This window comes from Zootoca vivipara, chromosome 5 (genome assembly GCF_963506605.1).
Source record: "Zootoca vivipara chromosome 5, rZooViv1.1, whole genome shotgun sequence".
NCBI lineage: Eukaryota > Metazoa > Chordata > Lepidosauria > Squamata > Lacertidae > Zootoca > Zootoca vivipara.
The window spans coordinates 86,890,320-86,912,152 of record NC_083280.1 but is presented as its reverse complement, the minus strand read 5'-3'; the positions used below and the strand labels follow the sequence as shown (position 1 = coordinate 86,912,152).

Here is a 21,833-nt window from a genome sequence, read left to right as displayed (position 1 = left end):
GAATCAGCTGATATTGAAGAAGGTTGAGGGAAGAAGTGGATGTGCTTGTGGGATATTCAGGGACCCCCTTTCCTTTCCCAAATGCTTCTGTTTGTTGTGCCATAAAAACAGCCCAAGTCCTCATGCTCAGTGTTCAGTGAGTATTGATTCAGTCTGCAAGCAATTTTAATATTTCTTCAGGGACTTTCCAGCAACAGCACAAGTCATTAATTCATCCTCCCAAATTGCTTATTCAATAGCAGGAACATGGCTCCTGAATAAAGTCTCAGAATTTATGTGACTCGTACGAGTCAGGAGGTCAAGCAACTGTTATGGAGTGAAGTTAAAAATCCAAATAAAATATTGACACTTTTTTGGAGGAGAGGGGGGGGAGGAGATGGGAGGAAGCAAAGGTATTTAAAATAGGGGCTTGCTGCCATGCCCCCAGGATAACAAAAGGAAAGAGATGAAAGACAAGTTGGAGTCTGGAAAATCAATGGGATATACGGCACATTCACTTAGTATTTCATAATTCTTTCTTACACACACAATGTCCTGCACGTACACAGAAATAAGGAGATATATTTTTCCGAGGATATGTTCTCCTAGCTGCATATACACAAATACAGCATAGTCTTAGGTGTGATGTAACTCTTGAGGATAATCTGAAAGGCAAAAATTAAAAATAAAGGCTTGTGTACTCACAATTTGCCCGAGGGGTGTGTGTGTGTTATATATTTGTGTGTGTTAAATCTGTAAGCAGAAATATTTCATTGTCTGCAAAGCACACCATATTTGGACAGGTAGTAACAGGATCCACACACCCTTCCACAGTGGGGACATAGGTTTCCAGGCAGGAGTTGATCACGATGTGGATTTGCCAAGCGTGCCTCCCTCTTAGCATGTTTCTCCCTTTCGTCCTGAGTTCAAGCATCTTCAAAGTCCATGCCCCCTTTGGTAAATGCTGTTCTCCAACTGGAGCTGTCGCAGGCCCGTGTTTCCCAGTTGTCGGTGTTTATACTACATTTATTTAGATTTGCCTTGAGAGAGTCTTTAAACTTCTTTTGTTGACCACCAGCATTACGCTTTCCATTTGAGTTGGAAATAGAGTAGTTGCTTTGGAAGATGATATTCAGGCATGAACAACATGACCAGTCCAACGAAGTTGATGTTGAAGAATCATTGCTTCAACACTGGTGATCTTTGCTTCTTCCAATACACTGATATTAGTTTGCCTGTCTTCCCAAATGATGTGCATTTTGGGGGGGGGGAGACACTGTTGATGGAATCTTTCTAGGAGTTGGAGATGGCGTTTATAAGTGGTCCATGTTTAACAAGCATACAGTAAGGTTGGTAGTAAAACAAGCATTTTGGTTTCCCTGCAAATGTCCCGGTCCTCAAACACACTGCCGCTGCTGAAATCCAGAAGGGTAAAGATTCATTTCATTGTAACTTTGCTCACATGTACTAATGCAAGGCATTCTTGTGGAAGAGAAATTGGGGAGTGCCTGTAGCTCAGTGGAGGTGCTGCTTGTGTGTAGAAAGTCCTAGGTTCACTCATATGGATCATTCTACCAGACACAGAGTTCTTTTTAAAATGCTTTTTAAAGAATTTTATGTTTTTATTTTCTTGGGGTGGTAGGTGGGAGGGTATTTTCTTTGGGGTGGTAGGTGGGAGGGATTTTTAGTTGGGTGTGGGAATCTGTTAAATTTTGGTGTATTGTAATTTTTATTGTTTTTGGTTTCATTGTTTTATTGTGTTTTTTGTGTTTTCCTTTTGTTCCGTTCTTGCTGTTTTTTACAGAGGTTTTATTTTGTTTTTAAGGGGAGGGGTCAGGGCTGCCCGGGAGGGGGTCCCAGCAAGCAAAATGGCTGGGGCAGATTCCACAGGGGGGGATGCACTGGGACAACCGATCTCAGTGGTCACGGGTAGGAGGAGGAGTTACGCTAAGACCAGACCATGTCATTACCGAGGAGGCAGACTTAGTCGTTGTCTGAGGACTATCCCTGCCTCCGGGTCTGGTCCTGACCGGACGGATATTGGAATCAGCAAGGGATACCCACATGACCTGAAGGTGCTGCTGTGCAATGCCAGGTCGATGATGAATAAGACCACTGCCATTCACGACCTGATTGTGGATGGAGGATTTGACCTGGCATGTGTGACAGAGACCTGGTTGGATGAAGCCGATGGGCCCGTTCTTGGCGCTGCTTGCCCACCAGGTTTCTCTTATGCACAGCAACCCAGGCCATCTGGGCGGGGAGGGGGGGTTGCAGTGATTTTTAGGAAGTCATTAGTTTGCACCAGGCGTCCTATTGGTAAGACTGAGTTTTCTGAGTGCATGTTCTGGAAGTTGGGCAATAGGGGCAGTACAGGATTCCTTTTGGTGTACCGACCTCCCCGCTGCACCAAGGATTCCCTGCCCGAGCTGCTTCAGGTCGTGTCGGATGTGCTCCTGGAGACACCTAGCTTGGTTGTCTTAGGGGATTTTAACATCCATGCCGACACGACCTTACAAGGAGCCGCTCGGGACTTTGTGGAAAGCATGGCCACCATGGGGCTGTCCCTGAATAAGTCTGGCCCAACTCATAGCCGCGGACATGCCTTGGACTTGGTGTTTACCTCTATGGATGGTGGTGATCTGACATTAAGTAAAAGCGAAACAAAAGAAGTGCCATGGTCAGATCACTTTCTGGTGCAACTGGACTTCTCCGCAACCCTTCCCCTCTGCAGGGAGGTGGGACCGATTCGGATGGTCCGCCCCCGCTACTTAATGGATCCAATTGGCTTCCAGAGAGTGGTAGGGGATGTTTTATCCCATGTCGATGGCCTTTCAGCTGATTCCCTGGTGGCCCGCTGGAATGCAGAGTTAACCAGCGCTATTGACTGTCTGGCTCCGAAGCGCCCTCTCAGATTGCATGGAGCCCGGACAGCCCCGTGGTTTTCCCCGGCGCTGAGGGTGATGAAACAGTCATTGAGACGGCTAGAGCGCCGGTGGCGGAAAACTCATTTTGAATCAGACCGGACACGGGCTAGAGCTCAACTTCGAGCCTACCAAGTGGCAATGGCGACGGCGAAGAGGACCTTCTTCACCGTCTCCATCGCATCTGCAGAAAACAGCAGCAGGAGACTCTTCCAGGTGGTTCGCAATTTAGCGGAACCACCTGCTCCATCCGGGCCCAGTATGGGCCACATGATCTCCTGCAACGATTTTGCAAAGTTTTTTGCAGATAAAGTCGCTCAGATTCGGGAAGAGGTAGACTCCACCGTGGGAGCAGGGCCGGGGCGGGGGAGTGCTAGAGTCCTGTCTAGTCAAGTTTTGTGGGATCAATTTCAATCTGTTACCTCCGAGGATGTGGACAGGCTGCTTGGACGAGTGAAACCAACCACCTGTCTCCTTGATCCTTGCCCATCCTGGCTTATAAAAGCTAGCCGGGAAGGGCTGGGCGATGGGCTTCGTGGGTTGGTAAATGCTTCTCTCCATGAGGGAGCCTTCCCAGACCCGCTGAAAGAGGCGGTTATTAAACCGCTTCTAAAAAAACCATCCTTAGATCCGGCCAATATGGCCAACTATCGCCCAGTCTCAAATCTTCCATTCTTGGGCAAGGTGATTGAGCGAGTGGTTGCTGAACAACTTCAGGCACGCCTGGAAGAAGCGGACCATTTGGATCCCTTCCAGTCAGGATTCAGGCCTCATCATGGGACTGAAACTGCCTTGGTCGCACTGGTTGATGATCTCCGGCGGGCTAGGGACAAAGGTAAGAGCTGTTTCCTTGTTCTGCTGGATCTCTCAGCGGCTTTTGACACCATCGACCATAACATCCTTCTGGACCGTCTAGAGGGCTTGGGAGCTGGGGGCACTGTCATGCAGTGGTTCCGCGCCTTCCTCCTGGGCCGTGTTCAGAAAGTGGTGGTGGGGGATGAGTGTTCAGACCCCTGGGCTCTCACTTGTGGGGTGCCTCAGGGTTCTGTCCTCTCCCCCATGCTTTTTAACATCTATATGCAGCCGCTGGGAGAGATCATCAGGAGGTTTGGGCTGGGTGTCCATCAGTATGCTGATGATACCCAGCTCTACCTCTCTTTTAAATCAGAACCAGTGAAGGCGGTGAAGGTCCTGTGTGAGTGCTTGGAGGCGGTTGGAGGATGGATGGCGGCTAACAGATTGAGATTGAATCCTGACAAGACAGAAGTACTGTTTGTGGGGGACAGGAGGCGGACGGGTGTGGAGGACTCCCTGGTCCTGAATGGGGTAACTGTGCCCCTGAAAGACCAGGTGCGCAGCCTGGGAGTCATTTTAGACTCACAGCTGTCCATGGAGGCACAGGTCAACTCGGTGTCCAAGACAGCTGTTTATCAGCTCCATCTGGTACGCAGGCTGAGTCCCTACCTGCCCACTGACTGTCTCTCCAGAGTGGTGCATGCTCTAGTTATCTCCCGCTTGGACTACTGCAATGCGCTCTACGTGGGGCTACCTTTGAAGGTGACCCGGAAACTACAACTAATCCAGAATGCGGCAGCTAGACTGGTGACTGGGAGCGGCCGCCGAGACCACATAACACCGGTCCTGAAAGACCTACATTGGCTCCCAGTACGTTTCCGAGCACAATTCAAAGTGTTGGTGTTGACCTTTAAAGCCCTAAACGGCCTCGGTCCGGTATACCTGAAAGAGCGTCTCCACCCCCATCGTTCTGCCCGGACACTGAGGTCCAGCTCCGGGGGCCTTCTGGCGGTTCCCTCACTACGAGAAGCCAAGTTACAGGGAACCAGGCAGAGGGCCTTCTCGGTAGTGGCTCCCACCCTGTGGAATGCCCTCCCACTAGAGGTCAAAGAGAACAACAACTACCAGACCTTTAGAAGGCATCTCAAGGCAGCCCTGTTTAGGGAAGCTTTTAATGTTTGATGGATCTCTGTATTTTAATGTTTGATGGATTTCTGTGTTTTAGAATTTCTGTTTTGTTGGAAGCCGCCCAGAGTGGCTGGGGGAACCCGGCCAGATGGGCGGGGTATAAATAATAAATTATTATTATTATTATTATTACAAGGAGTTTTGTGGGACTGGAGAGTTTGCTATTTTCCTCAGCCAGATAATTTGGTTCAAGAAAAGGCTAAGTAGATGTAATAACCCTTATACATAGTGGCATGCTGTTCACGAGAATGACTTCCACATGTGGTTTATGTGCTGGGCAATTCAGGATCTCTGGAAAGACTTCATTTGAATTAGTCCTTCGTACTCTCACTTGCCTCACAATGTCTCCTTTTGGGGGACGATTATAGGCAGCAATTGGTGCAGTCTGCTAATAGGTGCTCAGATTGAGATAGCCAATAAATGGAAAATAACAGACAACCCTTGTATAGGGGATTGGCTCCAATGTATGTGGCAGATGGAATATACGATAAGACTTACTTAACTAGTAGGATACAGAGTGGTGGTGTTGAGAAAAGTATACTGATAATTAAGTTATTTTATTCAGTGTGAATAAATGCTATAATTTAAGTTTTTTTGGCAGATATTTTATTGATAGGCAGGTTCCACTTCTAGTCTGTCACTGGATCTTGAACTGCATCTTATCTGTGCAAACTAATATTTGGTTTTGTCATTTATGATGTAGTATACATAGATTTTAGTAGTGATTACGTTATCCATGGCTATGCATGAAGTAATTGATTTGGGCACATGAAATGACATTTATATTTGAAAAGAAAAGGCCTCATATTACCTGACTTTAAAACGTCTATTTTTTTATTTTTACTTTTGGTGGGGGAAATCAGCAAACTACTGTCCTCACCAAACAAGTAAGGGTGTATTTTAATCTGCAATGGGTTTTTGTTGAATTACTTGCTTCCATGATCTAGTTATAATCCATGGGGGATTGTATCAGTACTGTATATATATCCCTTGATCTTTTTGCTCACCTTCTCATCCTACCCTGTGTGGCGGATGTTCACGGCAAAACTGGAAATTCTGAATCCAGCTATACGTAACATCAACATTGAGTAAGCGATACAGTTCCTTCCTCTTCAGTGCTTGGACACTGAGATCCAGGGCCGAGGGCCTTCTGGTGGTTCCCTCACTGCAAGAAGTGAGGTTATAGGGAACCAGACAGAGGGCCTTCTCGGTAGTGGCGCCCGCCCGGTGGAACACCCTCCCATCAGATGTCAAGGACATAAGTAGCTATCCTATTTTAAAAAGACATCTGAAGGCAGCCCTGTTTAGGGAAGTTTTTTAAAAAAATATTTAATGCTGTATTGTTTTTAACACTCGATTGGGAGCCGCCCAGAGTGGCTGGGGAAACCCAGACAGATGGGTGGGGTATATATAATAAAATTATTATTATTATTATTATTATTATTATTATTATTATTTATTACACTAATATATCAAACATTTTTCTTAGGGTTTAAATACAACAACACTGTGCTGATTTGTTGTAAAACTTGTGAAGTGGAGAGAGCCCTCCCCCATAGCAGTCACCTGCCCATATTTTTCTAAATGGGGAAATGACAGGCCCCAGAGCAATATCTTTTAAGAATCTTTAGTTGGATATCTTTTTCCTTACAACAGTTTTGGGGATGTGTGCCCCAAACACACATCTACTAAGTCGATCTGGGAAAAAAAGATGTTGGCAAAGGGTTACAGCGGAGTAGGTATCTGCCCTGAATCAAATTTTCAGGAACCTTTTAACAACTACGCAAATTGCAAAGTCCTAGATGTGAATCACAGCTCACAAAGCTTCAAAGGGGGCCTTAGGACTTCTGTGCTTCCTGAGTTAGTCCGGGACACAGTTCAGAGAAGCTTGCAGTTGAGTTATGGGGAGCAAATGAGTTGTACAAATCCCTAAATCGAGCGAGGGCACCTCTGCCGAACGGCGGAGGGACCACAGTATGAATAGAACCTGCCATGATTGACACCAACAGCAGGAAATTCCCTTCACTGTGTGTCACCCGAGGTTGCCAGGGAGACTTCGGGTCTCATTTATTACAACGAATACACGGCTACGTAGCCGAACATGATACAATGTGTAGGCTTCATTCGGAACCCCTCGGGCGGATTTTGGACGGACGGACTGATGAATAGATACATTTCTACTAAGTATACATACATTATATCACTCTATTGATTTTTGAAAAGTTCCAGGTCTGCCAAGCTGTAATGAGATTTTTGAACTTTGGGCTGTGATCAATGAAAGGAATATTATTGGCCTGCAGAATTGATATAACCCCTCTCTGCAGAGCGTTCTGCTCCCAGGCTGCCCCCGGTTCCCCATGTATAGGATTCCACGAGACACTTAACCTCTCTTAGAGTGTCATCAGGCTAAAAGGAATCTAATAGTGACACAGGACTTGTGCGTAGCTCTCCGGCACTATTGCTTTCCTGTCACAAATAATTTATAGCTTTCTATTTCCATCCCTTTGCCTGTACCCCATCACTGCTTCCTGGGGCTGCTGCAGGGGAGGGGGGTGCGAGCGCAGAGGTGGGATCAATATGCTCACGCGAGCATCACTTCAGGGTGCTTTGTGGGAGCAAGGAAGGAGCAGTTGTAATATCTGCCCCTTTCTGTCTTCAAGTGCCAGGCAGCTCTAGAACTTATCTCCTTCAGCGCATGCTTCTTGGTACTTCAAAACCAACAACATAAAGGTCATGGCAGCTGTACTGCTGCCCCACCCCCACCCCCCACCCCTGCCAGGCAAAGGCTCAGCTAGTCTAGCTGCCTGTGTCCAATAGCTATCAACCAGGTGACTTTGGAAAACTCACAAGGGCACTTTGCTGGTTGGTTTACTGTAGAACAGCACCATACCTTCCAACATTTCTCCAATAAAAATAGGTCTGTCCTATTCCATGATGATGATGATGATGATGATATAAACCTTTTTTTTAAAAGCTTCCCTATACAGTGGTAAAGGTAAAGGACCCCCTGACCATCAGGTCCAGTCGTGTCTGACTCTGGGGTTGCGGTGCTCATCTCGCTCTATAGGCCGAGGGAGCTGGCATTTGTCCACAGACAGCTTCCGGGTCATGTGGCCAGCATGACAAAGCTGCTTCTGGCAAACCAGAGCAGTGCACGGAAACGCCGTTTACCTTCCCGCCGGAGCGGTCCCTATTTATCTACTGTACTTGCACTTTGATGTGCTTTCGAATTGCTAGGTGGGCAGGAGCAGGGACCGAACAACGGGAGCTCACCCCGTTGCAGGGATTCGAACCGCCGACCTTCTGATCAGCAAGCCCTAGACTCTGTGGTTTAACCCACAGTGCCACCTGGATCCCTTACTTCTGGTTAAGAACTTAATTCGTTCTGGAGGTCCGTTCTTAACCTGAAACCGTTCTTAATTTGAGGTACCACTTTAGCTAATGGGGCCTCTCGCTGTTGCCACACCGCGGGAGCACGATTTCTGTTCTCATCCTGAAGCAAGGTTCTTAACCCAAGGTACTATTTCTGGGTTAGCAGAGTCTGTAACCTGAAGCGTTTGTAACCCGAGGTACCACTGTACAGGGCTGCCTTCAGATGTCTTCTAAAGGCTGTATAGTTACTTATCTCCTTGGCTGGGGGGTCGCATAAATCAACACACCCCAACATTTCTATGATGAAAATAGGGATCTCCTAAGAAAAAGTGGGATGTTTTGGGATCAAATCAGAAACTGGGGTGGCTTCTGTAAATCTGGGACTGACCCTGGAAAATAGGGACACTTGGAGGGTCTGCAACACAATACAATACAACCTACCCTATCCTTTCTTTAGATTCTATAACACCGGTCTTGAAAGACCTGCATTGGCTCCCAGTACGTTTCCGAGCACAATTCAAAGTGTTGGTGCTGACCTTTAAAGCCCTAAATGGCCTCGGTCCAGTATACCTGAAGGAGCATCTCCACCTCCATCGCTCTGCCCGGACACTGAGGTCCAGTGCGAGAAGCCAAGTTACAGGGAACCTGGCAGAGGGCCTTCTCGGTAGTGGCACCCGCCCTGTGGAACGCCCTCCCACCAGATGTCAAAAAGAAAAATAACTACCAGACTTTTAGAGGACACCTAAAGGCAGCCCTGTTTAGGGAAGCTTTTAATCTTTAAGAATTTAGTGTATTCTAATATTTCTGTTGGAAGCCGCCCAGAGTGGCTGGGGAAACCCAGCCAGATGGGCGGGGTATAAATTATTATTATTATTATTATTATTATTATTATTATTATTATTATTAATTATATCCTGCTATGATTATCAGTGTTCTACCTATTTTCTGATAAGCTTGCTGAGTCTGTTTCCTGCTATCATACAAAATACTCTAAATTCACGCAGCTCGGGTAGGAGATTTCTAGGATCAACGTATATATTGAAGCCTATATATTGTGTCTCTTATTATGTAAAGGCTCTTGCATATGCTGTCTTTCCCCCTTTAGTCTTCTAAATGTCTTTTGTTGTTCTGTGTGCTCATTGTCAACTTTTCTACTGTGTAGTTTAAGGATCTAGAACATAGAAAGCATTGTTCTTAAGGGATGAGCCTTTCTACAGTCCCACACCCTCCAACATTTCTCTGATGAAAATAGGGATGCCGTATTTATTTATTTATACCCCACCCATCTGACTGGGTTGCCCTTTTGGCAGCTTCCAACATATATAAAAACAAAATAGAATATTGAACCTAAAAAACCTTCTCTAGTATAGAGGATGTCTTCTAAAGGTTGTACAGTTACTTATCTCCTTGACAAGGGTGGTCTCATAACTCTATACCCTCCAACATTTCTCCAGTGAAAATAGGGACATCCTAAGTGTGATATTCAGAGATCAAATCAGAAACCAGGATGGCTCCTGTAAATCTGGGACTATCCCTGGAAAATAGGCACACTTTGAGGGTCGGTGTCTGCCAGAGCCCCAGCACGATACTATACTATTTGTTTCACATTTCCCCTAAAGCCCGCTTTTCTCTCTCTTTTTTGCTTCCTGTGAAGCCTAATCCCACACAGCAGAACTCTTATGTTGAGAAAATGTACAATGTCTACAAGATCTATGTTCAACAAAGAGGTTAAACCATCTCTGTATTACTGGGTCAGGGAGCTCTGTTGACCTTGTCAGGCAGCACAACTTGGATCATTTTTTTGTCCACTTCCTTCATGGTGGCACAAAGCTGCAAGTTTCACTTCTGGCACCAAAGTCACACTCTTTCCTGATCCGATCAGAATTATGTATTCCGGTGGCAGCTAATGAGAAAATATTAACCTTGCAAATGTGGAGGGAGGAAGAGACTTTCCTTTTCCCTCTCCTGAAAAGGAGCTCTAGAGTTGAATTCTCATATGAGTATTGAGATGGAAAGTCTTACATGAGCAGATAGGCAAATCATACACTTTGTTTTGTTTATGTCTTAAAGACACTACTCAGATTCACAACTATGCAAGGGGTGTCAGAGACTGGTTCTCAAGACTGAAGAACTGTGCAGTCCCTGGGATACAAGCCCCCATGGCAGAGCATAGCAAAGTCCTTTGGGAGAAAGAGCTGTAAGATAACCCGCACTTCTGTGGGCTGCCACGTTTACTTTGTTGGGAGATTTGTGATCAGATCTCCTGTGTGTGTGTGGTTTTTTTTTAAAAAAAATGTAATAACTACCAGGGTGTCTGTCTGGCTCTCTGAATCAGATTGGATGTGACTCTGAAGGAGGGAACTGTTTTCCTTTATGCTATTTTCCTAATTAAAATCATGCCCTGAAGTTCCTATTTCCCCCTCGGGCAAGAATATATAATAAATATGAGACCTGTGGTTTTCCCCTTGCTGCTTTGGAGAGCGTGTGATTTTTTGTTAGGAAATCTCTCTCTCTCTCTCTCTCTCTCTCTCTCTCTCTCTCTCTCTCTCTCTCTCTCTCTCTCTACCAGCACCATGGGACACAGGTGGCACTGTGGGTTAAACCACAGAGCCTAGGGTTGCCGATCAGAAGGTCAGCGGTTCAAATCCACGCGATGGGGTGAGCTCCCATTGTTTGGTCCCAGCTCCTGCCAACCTAGCAGTTCGAAAGCATGTAAATAGGTATTGCTACAGCGGGAAGGTAAACGGTGTTTCCGTGTGCTGCTCTGGTTTGCCAGAAGCAGCTTTGTCATGCTGGCCACATGACCTGGAAGCTGTACGCCGGCTCCCTCGGCCAATAACGCGAGATGATCGCCGCAACCCCAGAGTCGGTCACGACTGGACCTAATGGTCAGGGGTCCCTTTACCTTTTTACCAGCACCACAGTCCCAATTACATAACCCACCCTCCCCACAATATCTTTTGCGTTTTTAGAAACTGTGGATTTTCCAGCCTCATGTCTACTTTCGTCCTTTCTGGCCAGCTACAAACACTCTTGACTCTCTTGATTCTGAAAGCTTTGTTAAAGCCCATGGCCTGTTCTTCATCCAGTCCCTTAGCATGTTTACTCATAAGGAAGCCCTTCCGAGTTCAATGGAATTTGGTAGGGAGTCCTGGTAAATACTCCTACGATTGCAGCCTTCATCAACCTTCCCAACCAAAATGAAGTCTAAGCAGAGCCATCTCTCAAGGCATTTTGTTGCCTGAAGCAAAATACAAGATGGCGCCTCCACGCCCATGTCATATACAGAAGCCAGCTGAACTACTAGTTGAATATTATTTCAATACTGTGGTGAAGGGGATAGTGTCCTCTACCACAAAGGGCCACATGTGACTGCAGAATAGGCCATGTGGGAGACTCTGGAGTAACAGTGATGGGGGACACCATTAATGTTGATCAGCATCTGCCACCAGAGGTGGGTATTATCACTGTATCTAATGGTAGGGCTGAGCCTATGTAAGCATAACTACATCTGAACACATACACAGATTACGACACTTGTCTCTTCTTTCCCTCTGTGCCTGCCCTCTTGTCCCATCCCTAATCTCAATATTTATCTTGTAAGACTTGGTGCAAGACTTACTTTTGGCTTAAAATTACTCTGCATGGTTCTGTATATAAAGGAAGATGTTAAGAACAATGGGTGGTATTCAACTAAATTTTACTCAAGATTAGGTATGTTGAAGTTAATGGCGCTAACTTAGGCTCATTAATGTCATTAATGAGTATAAGTTAATTGCGTATCACCCAATGTTGAGACTCCTTTCACCAATAAAAGGGATCCTCATGGAAAATGGCAACGACTGTATGTCCTTAAAAAAATTATTTACATGTTGCTAAACTTCCTACACCATCTTTAAGGGCAGTTTACTCCAACCCGCTTCTTTCTCTTGTAAGAATCAAATTATAGCCCTAAACAGTTATTTCATTAAGAAGTGAGATGTAAACCAACTGCCATAATACATTGAGCTGAGTGGCTCTTGGTCGCTGGCACACAAATTGTATTTTCATAATAATACATGAATGAATGAATGAATGAATGAATAATAAATTCACAACATACATTCTACATGCCTGAGATGGAGACTTGCAGTCTTCATCATTCAGGTTCAGACTGGGGGTGGGGAAGAAAAGGTGCATATTTTAATTTGAATTTAGCTAATCTGAACTTTCAGAAGCAATAAGCAAACTGAAACACAGCCACCTTTTGAAATCTGCACTTCTCTGAATTATCCTGTACAGTTCTACTGCCAAAAAAACCCAACCATGCACAAAAAGGCATATGCCAGGAGAAACTGTTTTCAAAAGAATATGCATATTTTGCAAATTTGCATTCAAAAATATGAATGCTAAGAGAAGCGCTTGTTCAAATACGTTTTTCAAATGTTCGTGAGGACTTTTAATCAGAATTTGAAAACTGACATGGAAACGTAGCAAATGAACTTAAGATTGGGGGGGGGATTAGAAACCGAAAGAGACGGATTTAATAGCTTGTATGCTTGTGTGTTTTTCGTTATGGCAGGATCATCCGAACCAAAGTGCAGCAGCCATTCCACCCAACACCAGATGGGAGTGCGACGGGAGTCACTGCAGCTGGACATACTATAGGTAAGATGAAACCAGAGAGGTGGGGATGGCGGGGGGGGGGGGGAGAGAGAAAGTAATGTCAGGATTTGAGTGGTCTCATACACAGGTCCAGCACACAGTTAAACAAAAGGACAAGGTTAAGTGAGGCAAAGCTTTCATGAATGTCTCCCCAAGGCCAAAGGAGTATCAAGCTTGTCCTCTAGCTAGGCTTAGATCTTGGGCACAGAAGTTGTATGTTTGAGTGGCAGCCTGCAGTTGCTCTTCCAAAGTCGTCCTCATGTTTGTGCAAATGCTTTGCTGTCCCATTGCTTGGGGCACATCTATGCAGCAAACAAATCTTCCTTTTCGGAGGAGCAAGTTGCTGCCGCCGTCTCAGAAACCTGACTTGTAGCTGTGTGGAAAAAACCCCTTGTAACCACAGTTAGCGACAGGAGCCCATTTCCTGCAGGATCAAAAATGCAGTGTGCCCCATATCCATGTATACATTTCAAAAAATGGTGTTGCTCTACGCAGGTTTTATAAGTGTGTGCACACCAAGGGAGCGATAAAAGACTGAACAGAGGCTAGAATTAATTGAATAGCCTTTTCCCCCAGGGATATGACTTTTGTCTCATGGAAGTGAAAGGTACTTAAATGAGATCACCTGCCAAATAATGCAAGTTTGCCAAAGAAGCGCAGGGACAAATGTAGGGGCTGTCCTGTTTTCCAGTGCCACATTCCAAGAAAGTCTCCTCCAAAACACTGCAAGCTGGGATGCAACTAGACTGCAGTGCAGGGAAGGAACAGCGTTTGAGGAAATGGGCATGCAGATTCTATCTCCAAAGCCCTCGCTTCTGCACTGTGCCAAGCAGCCAAATCTTCCTGTATAAGGTCTTGAAGCTGGGGGAAAAGATACCAGAGTCTGTGCACATAGAGGGGTGGTACAGCTCAATCCAGCCTCCTTGAAGGTCTAACCCAGGCATCCCCAAACTGCGGCCCTCCAGATGTTTTGGCCCACAACTCCCTTGATCCCTAGCTAACAGGACCAGTGGTCAGGGATGATGGGAATTGTAGTCCAAAACATCTGGAGGGCCGAAGTTTGGGGGTGCCTGGTCTAACCAGCTGTGCCACCGGACTGTTTCCCTGGTCTGTCCATGGTAAATTACCCCCTGAGTAATGTACAGTTGTAACTTGGTTTTTGAACAGCTTAGTTCTTGAACGTTTTGGCTCCCAAACGATTGAAACCCAGAAATGACTGTTCCAGTTTGTGAACTATTTTTGGAAGCTGAACGTCCAGCGGGCCTTCTGCGGCTTCTGATTGGCTGCAGGAGCTTCCTGCAGTCAATCAGAAGCCACACTTTGGTTTTGGAAGTTGAACGGACTTCCGGAACGGATTCCTTTCGACTTCCAAAGTACGACTGTGTATGCATTAAAAGAGTTGTGCAAGCATTCCCAGAAGTATAAATAAACGCTCCTCTCCAGTTTTATTACTAGTAATATAGTAGCACTAACTCCAATCTAATTCCTGTAGGATGGCATATTTTGGGTGGGTGAGGGGACAAATAGCCTTTCTGTTGCATTATTTACTCAAAAGGGGGTGGTGTGGACACCCACAGTAAAAAAAGGGGGGATGTGCAGCCATGACTGGTCCTACCATTAGGCAAGGTGAGGCAATTGCCAGACAACAGGCAGCAGTAGTTACCCGTGGCTTTTCTTCCTGAGCCCCTGGCCCTCCTGAGTCTTCCCCAACTTGGCCTGCTACCTTGCGTGTGGTAGACAGTATCCCATCAACAGCGTTCAGCCAGTTTTTGTATGTGGAATTGGAAGAGGCAACATCTTTCCCATCCTTCTGGCAACATAATAAATTTGGCTGGTCCTGTGTGCAGCCCTCCAAAGAGTTGTTAAAAATGAGAGCGGGAAGATAATTTTTACAAATGAAATTATAGTCACTGCAGTGAGGAGAAGGGTATCCTCACAGACAGTGGTGACCAAACTTTCTTCAAAGGAGGGCCAGATTTGATGAGGTGAAGGGTCCTGAGGGCCGACCAAAGTTGTCAACCTTTTTTTTAAGGTTTGAAGTTATTGAGCTAAACTGCCACAGGGGCTGGATCAGGCTCCCGAAATGGACTTTGGACATAGATATGCAGACATTTTTGTTTGTTCCACAGGAACCCTTGATTTTGAGGGGCACTGAGGGAGGAGCAACTCTCACATACAATAATTCTGCAGCATGGAGAAAGATGCATTTCTCACGCACCCCGTAGTATAAATAGGACTCTCCTTCCCAGTATGTTTCAGAACACAATTTGGTATTGAGCTTTAAAACCTTAAATGGCCTTGGCCCTGTATAGCTGAAGGAGCGTCTCCACCCCCATCGTTCAGCCTGAACACTGAGGTCCAGCTCTGAGGGTCTTCTGGCAGTTCCCTCATTGTGAGAAGTGAGGTTGCAGGGAACCAGGCAGAGGGCCTTCTCGGTAGTGGCCCCTGCCCTGTGGAACTCCCTTCCATCAGATGCCAAAGAGAGAAACAATCCTATGACTTTTCACAGACATCTGAAGGCAGCCCTGTTTGGGGAAGCTTTTAATGTTTGATGTTTTGGTGTGTTCCTTTATACTTTGTGGGAAGCAGCCCAGAGTACAATCAGTCAGTCAGTCAATCAATCAATCAATCAAATAATAAATACTTCATGACCATCCCTACTTGTTGTCCAAGGCCTCAGGATGGGTGTTCTTATCAGGGCTCCTAGATTCCAAAAGAAACTGCAGCGTTCCTTGGTTTTCCCCTTCTTTAATCTATTATAGGTGACTTTCCAAGCTGCAGCCATTTCCTCCTCCACCTCCATGCTCATGAGATTGAAGCAGGTCCTTCCTCATAAACAAGTGGTGGCCCCAGCTTCTGTCTGAAGGAGCCTTCTGGCTCACGAGGTGGTGATAGCACCATGCGTGCTCTCCTTCTTTGGCATTAGCTACCAAGGACAAACGTGGCTGTTCAGCGCTTCCATGGTGCCAATGCTACTTTCTCGGCAGCCCACTTTGCTGGGGGTGCGGGGAGCAATTTCAAGCTGCGATCTATTGCAATGTGACCATTTGGGCCGGGGGGGGGGGAGTTGTTGTTGTTTGAACCGTACTTGGGGCAAGAGGAGAGAAAAGGTGCATCTGAGTATCCTTGCCATCTCAAAGTCACTGCTTCTTTCCCGCCTCACAAGTCTATCAAGTTTATATTAATCAGCGTCAGTTGATTAATCCAGCGCATTAATCTGTTAGATCTCGGGTTACTTCCACGCCAGGTGTTTTGAGGTGGAGTTCCCCATTATTTGGCCTCTAAAAAGAAGGTAGGGAGAATCAGTTTCTGAAGCATGGGAAACAGTGAAGAAGAATAAGGAGTGCTTAAAACCCCGAGTAAGATCAACATTTCAACTTTGGGTCAGAACACATGTGCTCTGCTATGCTGTGATTTTTTTCACACCACCACAGAGACTCGACGTATTCTACTTATTCCATCACTTTTAAGCAATGACATTTCCCTAAATTAACCTGCACAAATGAAAAAGACAGTTCTGCGTAAAAATACTACTACTTCTTTTAAATAAATAAATAAAGCAAGCATGTTCAGGTGCTTCAACTCGGTGGGGGGGCACAAGGTGCCACCGGCCCCCTCAACAGCTTGGCACTGATAGCTCAGTTAGAGTGTTTCCGGGGTTGTCGACTTCGGAAGTCGAAACCTTCAGAAGTCGAATCGTTCGGTTGTTGAGGTACCACTTTACTCATTTAAACAACCTTAAATCAATCACTTCCCTTCTTCTCTTTCCATGGTTCATTTTGCATACTATACACCCCTGCATATTTACATGAACTAAACCATTCAGTAAACCACCGTTACATCTTTAAAAAATTATTTACACTGTTGAATTTATCTTAATACTACCAGCGTTTTGAAATGAACACAATTTTCACCCATATATTCCGTAAACTTTTTCCAGTCTTCTTTAAATGTACATTCTTCTTGCTCTCTCTCTCTCTATGTTAAATCTGCAAGTTGCGCATATTCCATCAGTTTAAGTTGCCATTCTTCTTTGGTTGGGACCTCGCTCGTTTTCCATTTTGGGGTTAACAAAACATGGGCCACAGTAGCAGCATACATAAATAGTCTTTTTTGACACCTGGGAATTTCCCTCTGAATGATCCCCAACAAAAAGGAATCTGTTTTTTGGGGGGGTTGGAAAGGTCCTTTTAAACATTTTTTTCAATTCATTGTAGATTCAGGGGTGGCCAACTCCCAAGAGACTGCGATCTACTCACAGAGTTAAAAACTGGCAGTGATCTACCCCCTTTTGGGGGGTTCAGGTCAAAGTTGTTGAGTTTTTTTCAGGAGGTAAAGTGTCGAGCTTTTTTTTAGGGGAGCCACAGTTGTTCAGCTTCGGGGGGAGCCAATGACCCACCAGTGATCTACTGCAGACGTCCAGTGATCTACCAGTAGATCACGATCTACCTGTTGGACGTGCCTATTGTAGATCATTTCCCAATACTCTTTTACCCTTTTACAAGTCCACCACATATGATAAACGTACCCTCAACCTCATTACATCTCCAGCACTCATCTGATTCGGAATTATACATTTTAGCAAGTCTACTCAGAGTTAAATATCACCAAGATTGCAGGTTTGGTCCCTGTATGGGACAGCTGCATATTAGGTTTGGGCTAGATCAGGCATCCCCAAACTTCGGCCCTCCAGATGTTTTGGACTACAATTCCCATCTTCCCCGACCACTGCTCCTGTTAGCTAGGGATCATGGGAGTTGTAGGCCAAAACATCTGGAGGGCCGCAGTTTGGGGGTGCCTGGACTAGATGTTCCACAGGGTCCCTTCCAACTCTACAATTCTATGATTCTGTAATATTTGTTGGAAGTAGGCTGGGCCCTCTCAGTGTTGAGGGGGTGGAGGAGACCAAGTGCGGAGCCAAACATGGCGCTGCCTCATTGGCTGGCTCCTCCAGGGTGCTTGGCCTCCTTTAGATGATGCAATGTTGCACGCCATGTGGGACGCAGCTGATGTCATGTCATGCACGCCAGGCCCGCTCAATCTCAGGGGCAACTTGGAACTTCTGCACATGTGCAGGGGCAGATTTAGGTTTGATGAGGCCCTAAGCTACTGAAGGTAATGGGGCCATTTATATGTCCAGCTATCAACAACAAATCGTCCCTGTTTTTCGTGTTGAATATGTACTATATGGTACCCTATATATAGGAATGAGCAAACCAGTGATATTTTAGGGAGCAGGCTAGCAGGTGGGGCCCATGACTTACACTGTTGCAGTACGTTTCCGAGCACAATTCAAAGTGTTGGTGTTGACCTTTAAAGCCCTAAACGGCCTCGGTCCGGTATACCTGAAGGAGCGTCTCCACCCCCATCGTTCTGCCTGGACACTGAGGTCCAGCGCCGAGGGCCTTCTGGCGGTTCCCTCACTACGAGAAGCCAAGTTACAGGGAACCAGGCAGAGGGCCTTCTCGGTAGTGGCACACACCCTCCCACCAGAGGTCAAAGAGAACAACAGCTACCAGACCTTTAGAAGGCATCTCAAGGCAGCCCTGTTTAGGGAAGCTTTTAATGTTTGACGGATTTCTGTATTTTAATGTTTGATGGATTTCTGTATTTTAGAATTTCTGTTTTGTTGGAAGCCGCCCAGAGTGGCTGGGGGAACCCGGCCAGATGGGCGGGGTATAAATAATAAATTATTATTATTATTATTATTATTATTATTATTATTATTATTATGTAGGTTTTATTCTATTTGTTTTTTAATATTATATTTTGGAAATGTACATCCAGTTTCTTTCCCTTTAAATTTTTTTGGGGGCCCCCAAGAGAGTGGGGCCCTAAGCTATAGCTTGTTTAGCTTGTATGTCAATCCGGCACTGTGCATGTGCTATCTACACCTCTAGCTCACACCAAAGGGCAGCGCGAAACAAGCAGGAACCCAACAGGTGCAAGGAGACACCTTTATTAGTCCAAGTAAGTGGTATAGATTCCAACGCTCCTTTCAAAGCAATTAGCTCTTCTCTAGGGGACTGTCAGAATCAGGATGAGCTCAAATCTATTGCAAGCTCAGCTGCCACGGAGGGAGTCCGTATGTCAGTGGCTCATTTTGGAGCTAGTCATCTAAGAAACTGTAATAGATGTAGCCTATTTCTTTTTCTGTCAGGCCCCTGATGAAGAGCTAATTGTTCAAAAAGAGGTTGGGATTTATACCTCTTGGATGAATACGCTTGTTCCCTGCACCTGCTGAATTTCTGGTTCTTCTGAAGTTAGGTTCCTGCTACTTCTATACTTCTTTCCCAAGCTCTCTCCACCTGCAGTCTTTGTATATACTGATGTTAAAAATAGTGTGTGAGAGAGTATCAATTAGTCTAGCAAATGAATTGGTTAATTATTGCAACCCTAATTTATATATTTGGATCCTGATACTGATGGTTTTGTAGTCGTTTTAAACTGTTCTGTTGATGTAACAGGGAATAGCTCATATTTTCCCCAAATTGATTTCTAAAAGCGCCTTAAAGCTATATTTCCAATAGTCGTTTTGCTCACTAGATTGTTAAATTTTCTATGGTTAAAGTATGGGAAACAGTTGCCTTTGCAAAGGTGGCAGGTGACCGAAATGCAACTTGTGAATTTGTTTAATTATAATTTATTAACAGATAGAATAACAAGCAGAAAGCCAGCCTGTCAATTAAAGGCACTTATTAGGAAGCTTATCAGGAATTCCTTGATCAGAAATTTAGTAAGGGGAGGTTAGTTGCTGAAAACCTGCTGCCACCGCAATGCACAGCTAGAGGATATTGTGTATTTTGTTGGTTGCACATTAAGATATTCCTGAGCAATGTGTGTCCAGTACATTCTCTTGATGTGGGGAGTGCTGCAGGAATGACTTTCTAATTCCTGTTTAAGAAATTAGAGGTGTACTGCATTGAACAGTACCCCTTCTTGGGTACCCCTTGCAGACCAAGATTACTCTATGTCCCAGAACCCCTAAAATGTGCAGAGATTCTGTAGCTTGCTTAGGGTTTCCTTGGCAGATAAACTGAGGAAGGAGGGGTTACCCAGGGGCAGGAAATTTAAAAACTACAGCAGCGAGGGATTTTATGGTGGTGGTGGCGGTGGCAATGGTGATGAGACGCCCGGCAGTGATTGGCTGTGGTGCCCTGATGTCACTGAGGGGAAAGGCAGGCAGAATAGGCTAAGGTTATTATTGCCTGAGGCACTCTACCCAAAAGAGCAACTGGGCCTAGGGAAAGTGGTGCAGAAGGAGGAGGTGCATAAGAAAGGATAAAGTTGAAGGAAAATGGGGGGGCTGAAGCTAAAAAGACTCAAGCAATTGCATGCTACATCAGCTAAAGTATAGTGTTCAGATCACGAGAAGCAATGGCACCACTCTTTGGTGCTGAAGCAGAATGTCCAGTTCTGGGCACTGCAGTTTAAGGAGGACATCAACCAAGTGTAATATCAGGCATCAGGGAAGCGGCTTCCTTCCTCCCTTTAGCCGTGGATAAGCAGAACAAAGCAAAAATAGTCTCTTACCATTTAAAGAGATTTAAATTATCGCAGCGAAAGAACAAATACAGGTAGTCCATTCTCGGAGTAAAGGTGCTCCCAATTAAGGTTACCACCCACTTCCCCCTGAGTCACTTCCTCGTCTTGCAACCTGATCTTGCAACCACTGCGCCTTCTGTGCAGCTACCTTATCTAATCTACGTGACTTTGGACTGATCGGCGGGACACTTTCCAGCAAACCAGAGTCCGTTAACTCTCTCTCTCCCCCCTGGTTCTTCTCCTAGCTGTTCACCACCTAGTTCAGGCATGTCAAACCTGCGGCCCTCCAGATGTTTTGGACTACAATTCCCATCTTCCCCAACCACTGGTCCTGCTAGCTAGGGATCATGGGAGTTGTAGTCCAAAACATCTGGAGGGCCGCAGGTTTGACATGCCTGACCTAGTTCTTCCCAACTTTTGTCTTCAGAACTGTTCCCCTCTGCAAACCACTGTTCCAATTCTATATTGCTCCACTGCTCCTGGGCAGCTTCAGGATCCTGGTCCAGGAGCAAGAGCAGGGAGAGGGGGAGGGGGAGGGGGAGGGGAGGCTCCCACCATTCCTCATCTGTGCAGCCCTCCTCAGCACGGTCTCTGACATGTAATGTACCCGGAGGAGAGCTACAAAGATTGTGAAGAGCCTGGACAGCATCCCATGGGAAAAGGTTGAAGGAACTGCCTTTGTTTAGTCTGGAAGGGGCAGCTAAGAGGCAATATGATAGTCACCTGAAAATATTTTGATAATGTCTCATAGATGATGGAGCTATGGAAAGTAGGATGGAGCTGCAGAGAGTAGGATTCAAATTAATGGGTTCAAATTATAAGAACTTTCTGATGGTACAAACTGCTTAACAATGGGCCTGGTGGTCACCTGTCAGGGATGCTGTAGCACTGAACTTCCTACATTAGCTGGGGGACAGATGAAACTACCCTAATGATGCCTCCAACCTCTGTGATTCAACTAATATGGCAGTACAGTAGTTTCTGTGTCCTTTGCCTTCCATCAGCATCAATTTTCAGCATTGCCATCAGGGCAGGCTGGAGGTTTCTGGGGGCCCTTGGGCAAAGGATGTCAGTGGGCCCCTTTCCCCCTTCCTTTCTTCCTCAAACCACACACTTCCCTCCCCCTTGGGCTCCCCCTTTTAAATTAAAACAGACCTTGAATAACAGGGCAACCCCCAATGTCAATGTTTCAATGGTGTTTCAAACATACACGGTTTCACTTAAACACACAATGCCTTGGAACGTAACCCTAAATGAAGAGTTGCCTGTAATCAGTGTGTCAGGAAGCCGGAGAGTCCTTTAACAAAATCCACAAACCAAGTCCCCAAGTCCCTAAATTTAACTAAATCATATATACCTGTTAGAAACGGTTGCCAAAGGCACCAT

At 45.7% G+C, this 21,833-nt stretch overlaps 1 protein-coding gene across 1 annotated transcript in view; it reads left to right on the top strand.

Moving 5' to 3' along the window:
- The window catches only part of PAX2 (paired box 2), a 127,480-nt gene that overhangs the window by 37,052 nt on the left and 68,595 nt on the right, over positions 1 to 21,833 (top strand). The window contains 1 exon segment of the mRNA XM_035137864.2: positions 12,820 to 12,905. Coding sequence (XP_034993755.2) covers positions 12,820 to 12,905 — 86 coding nt within the window.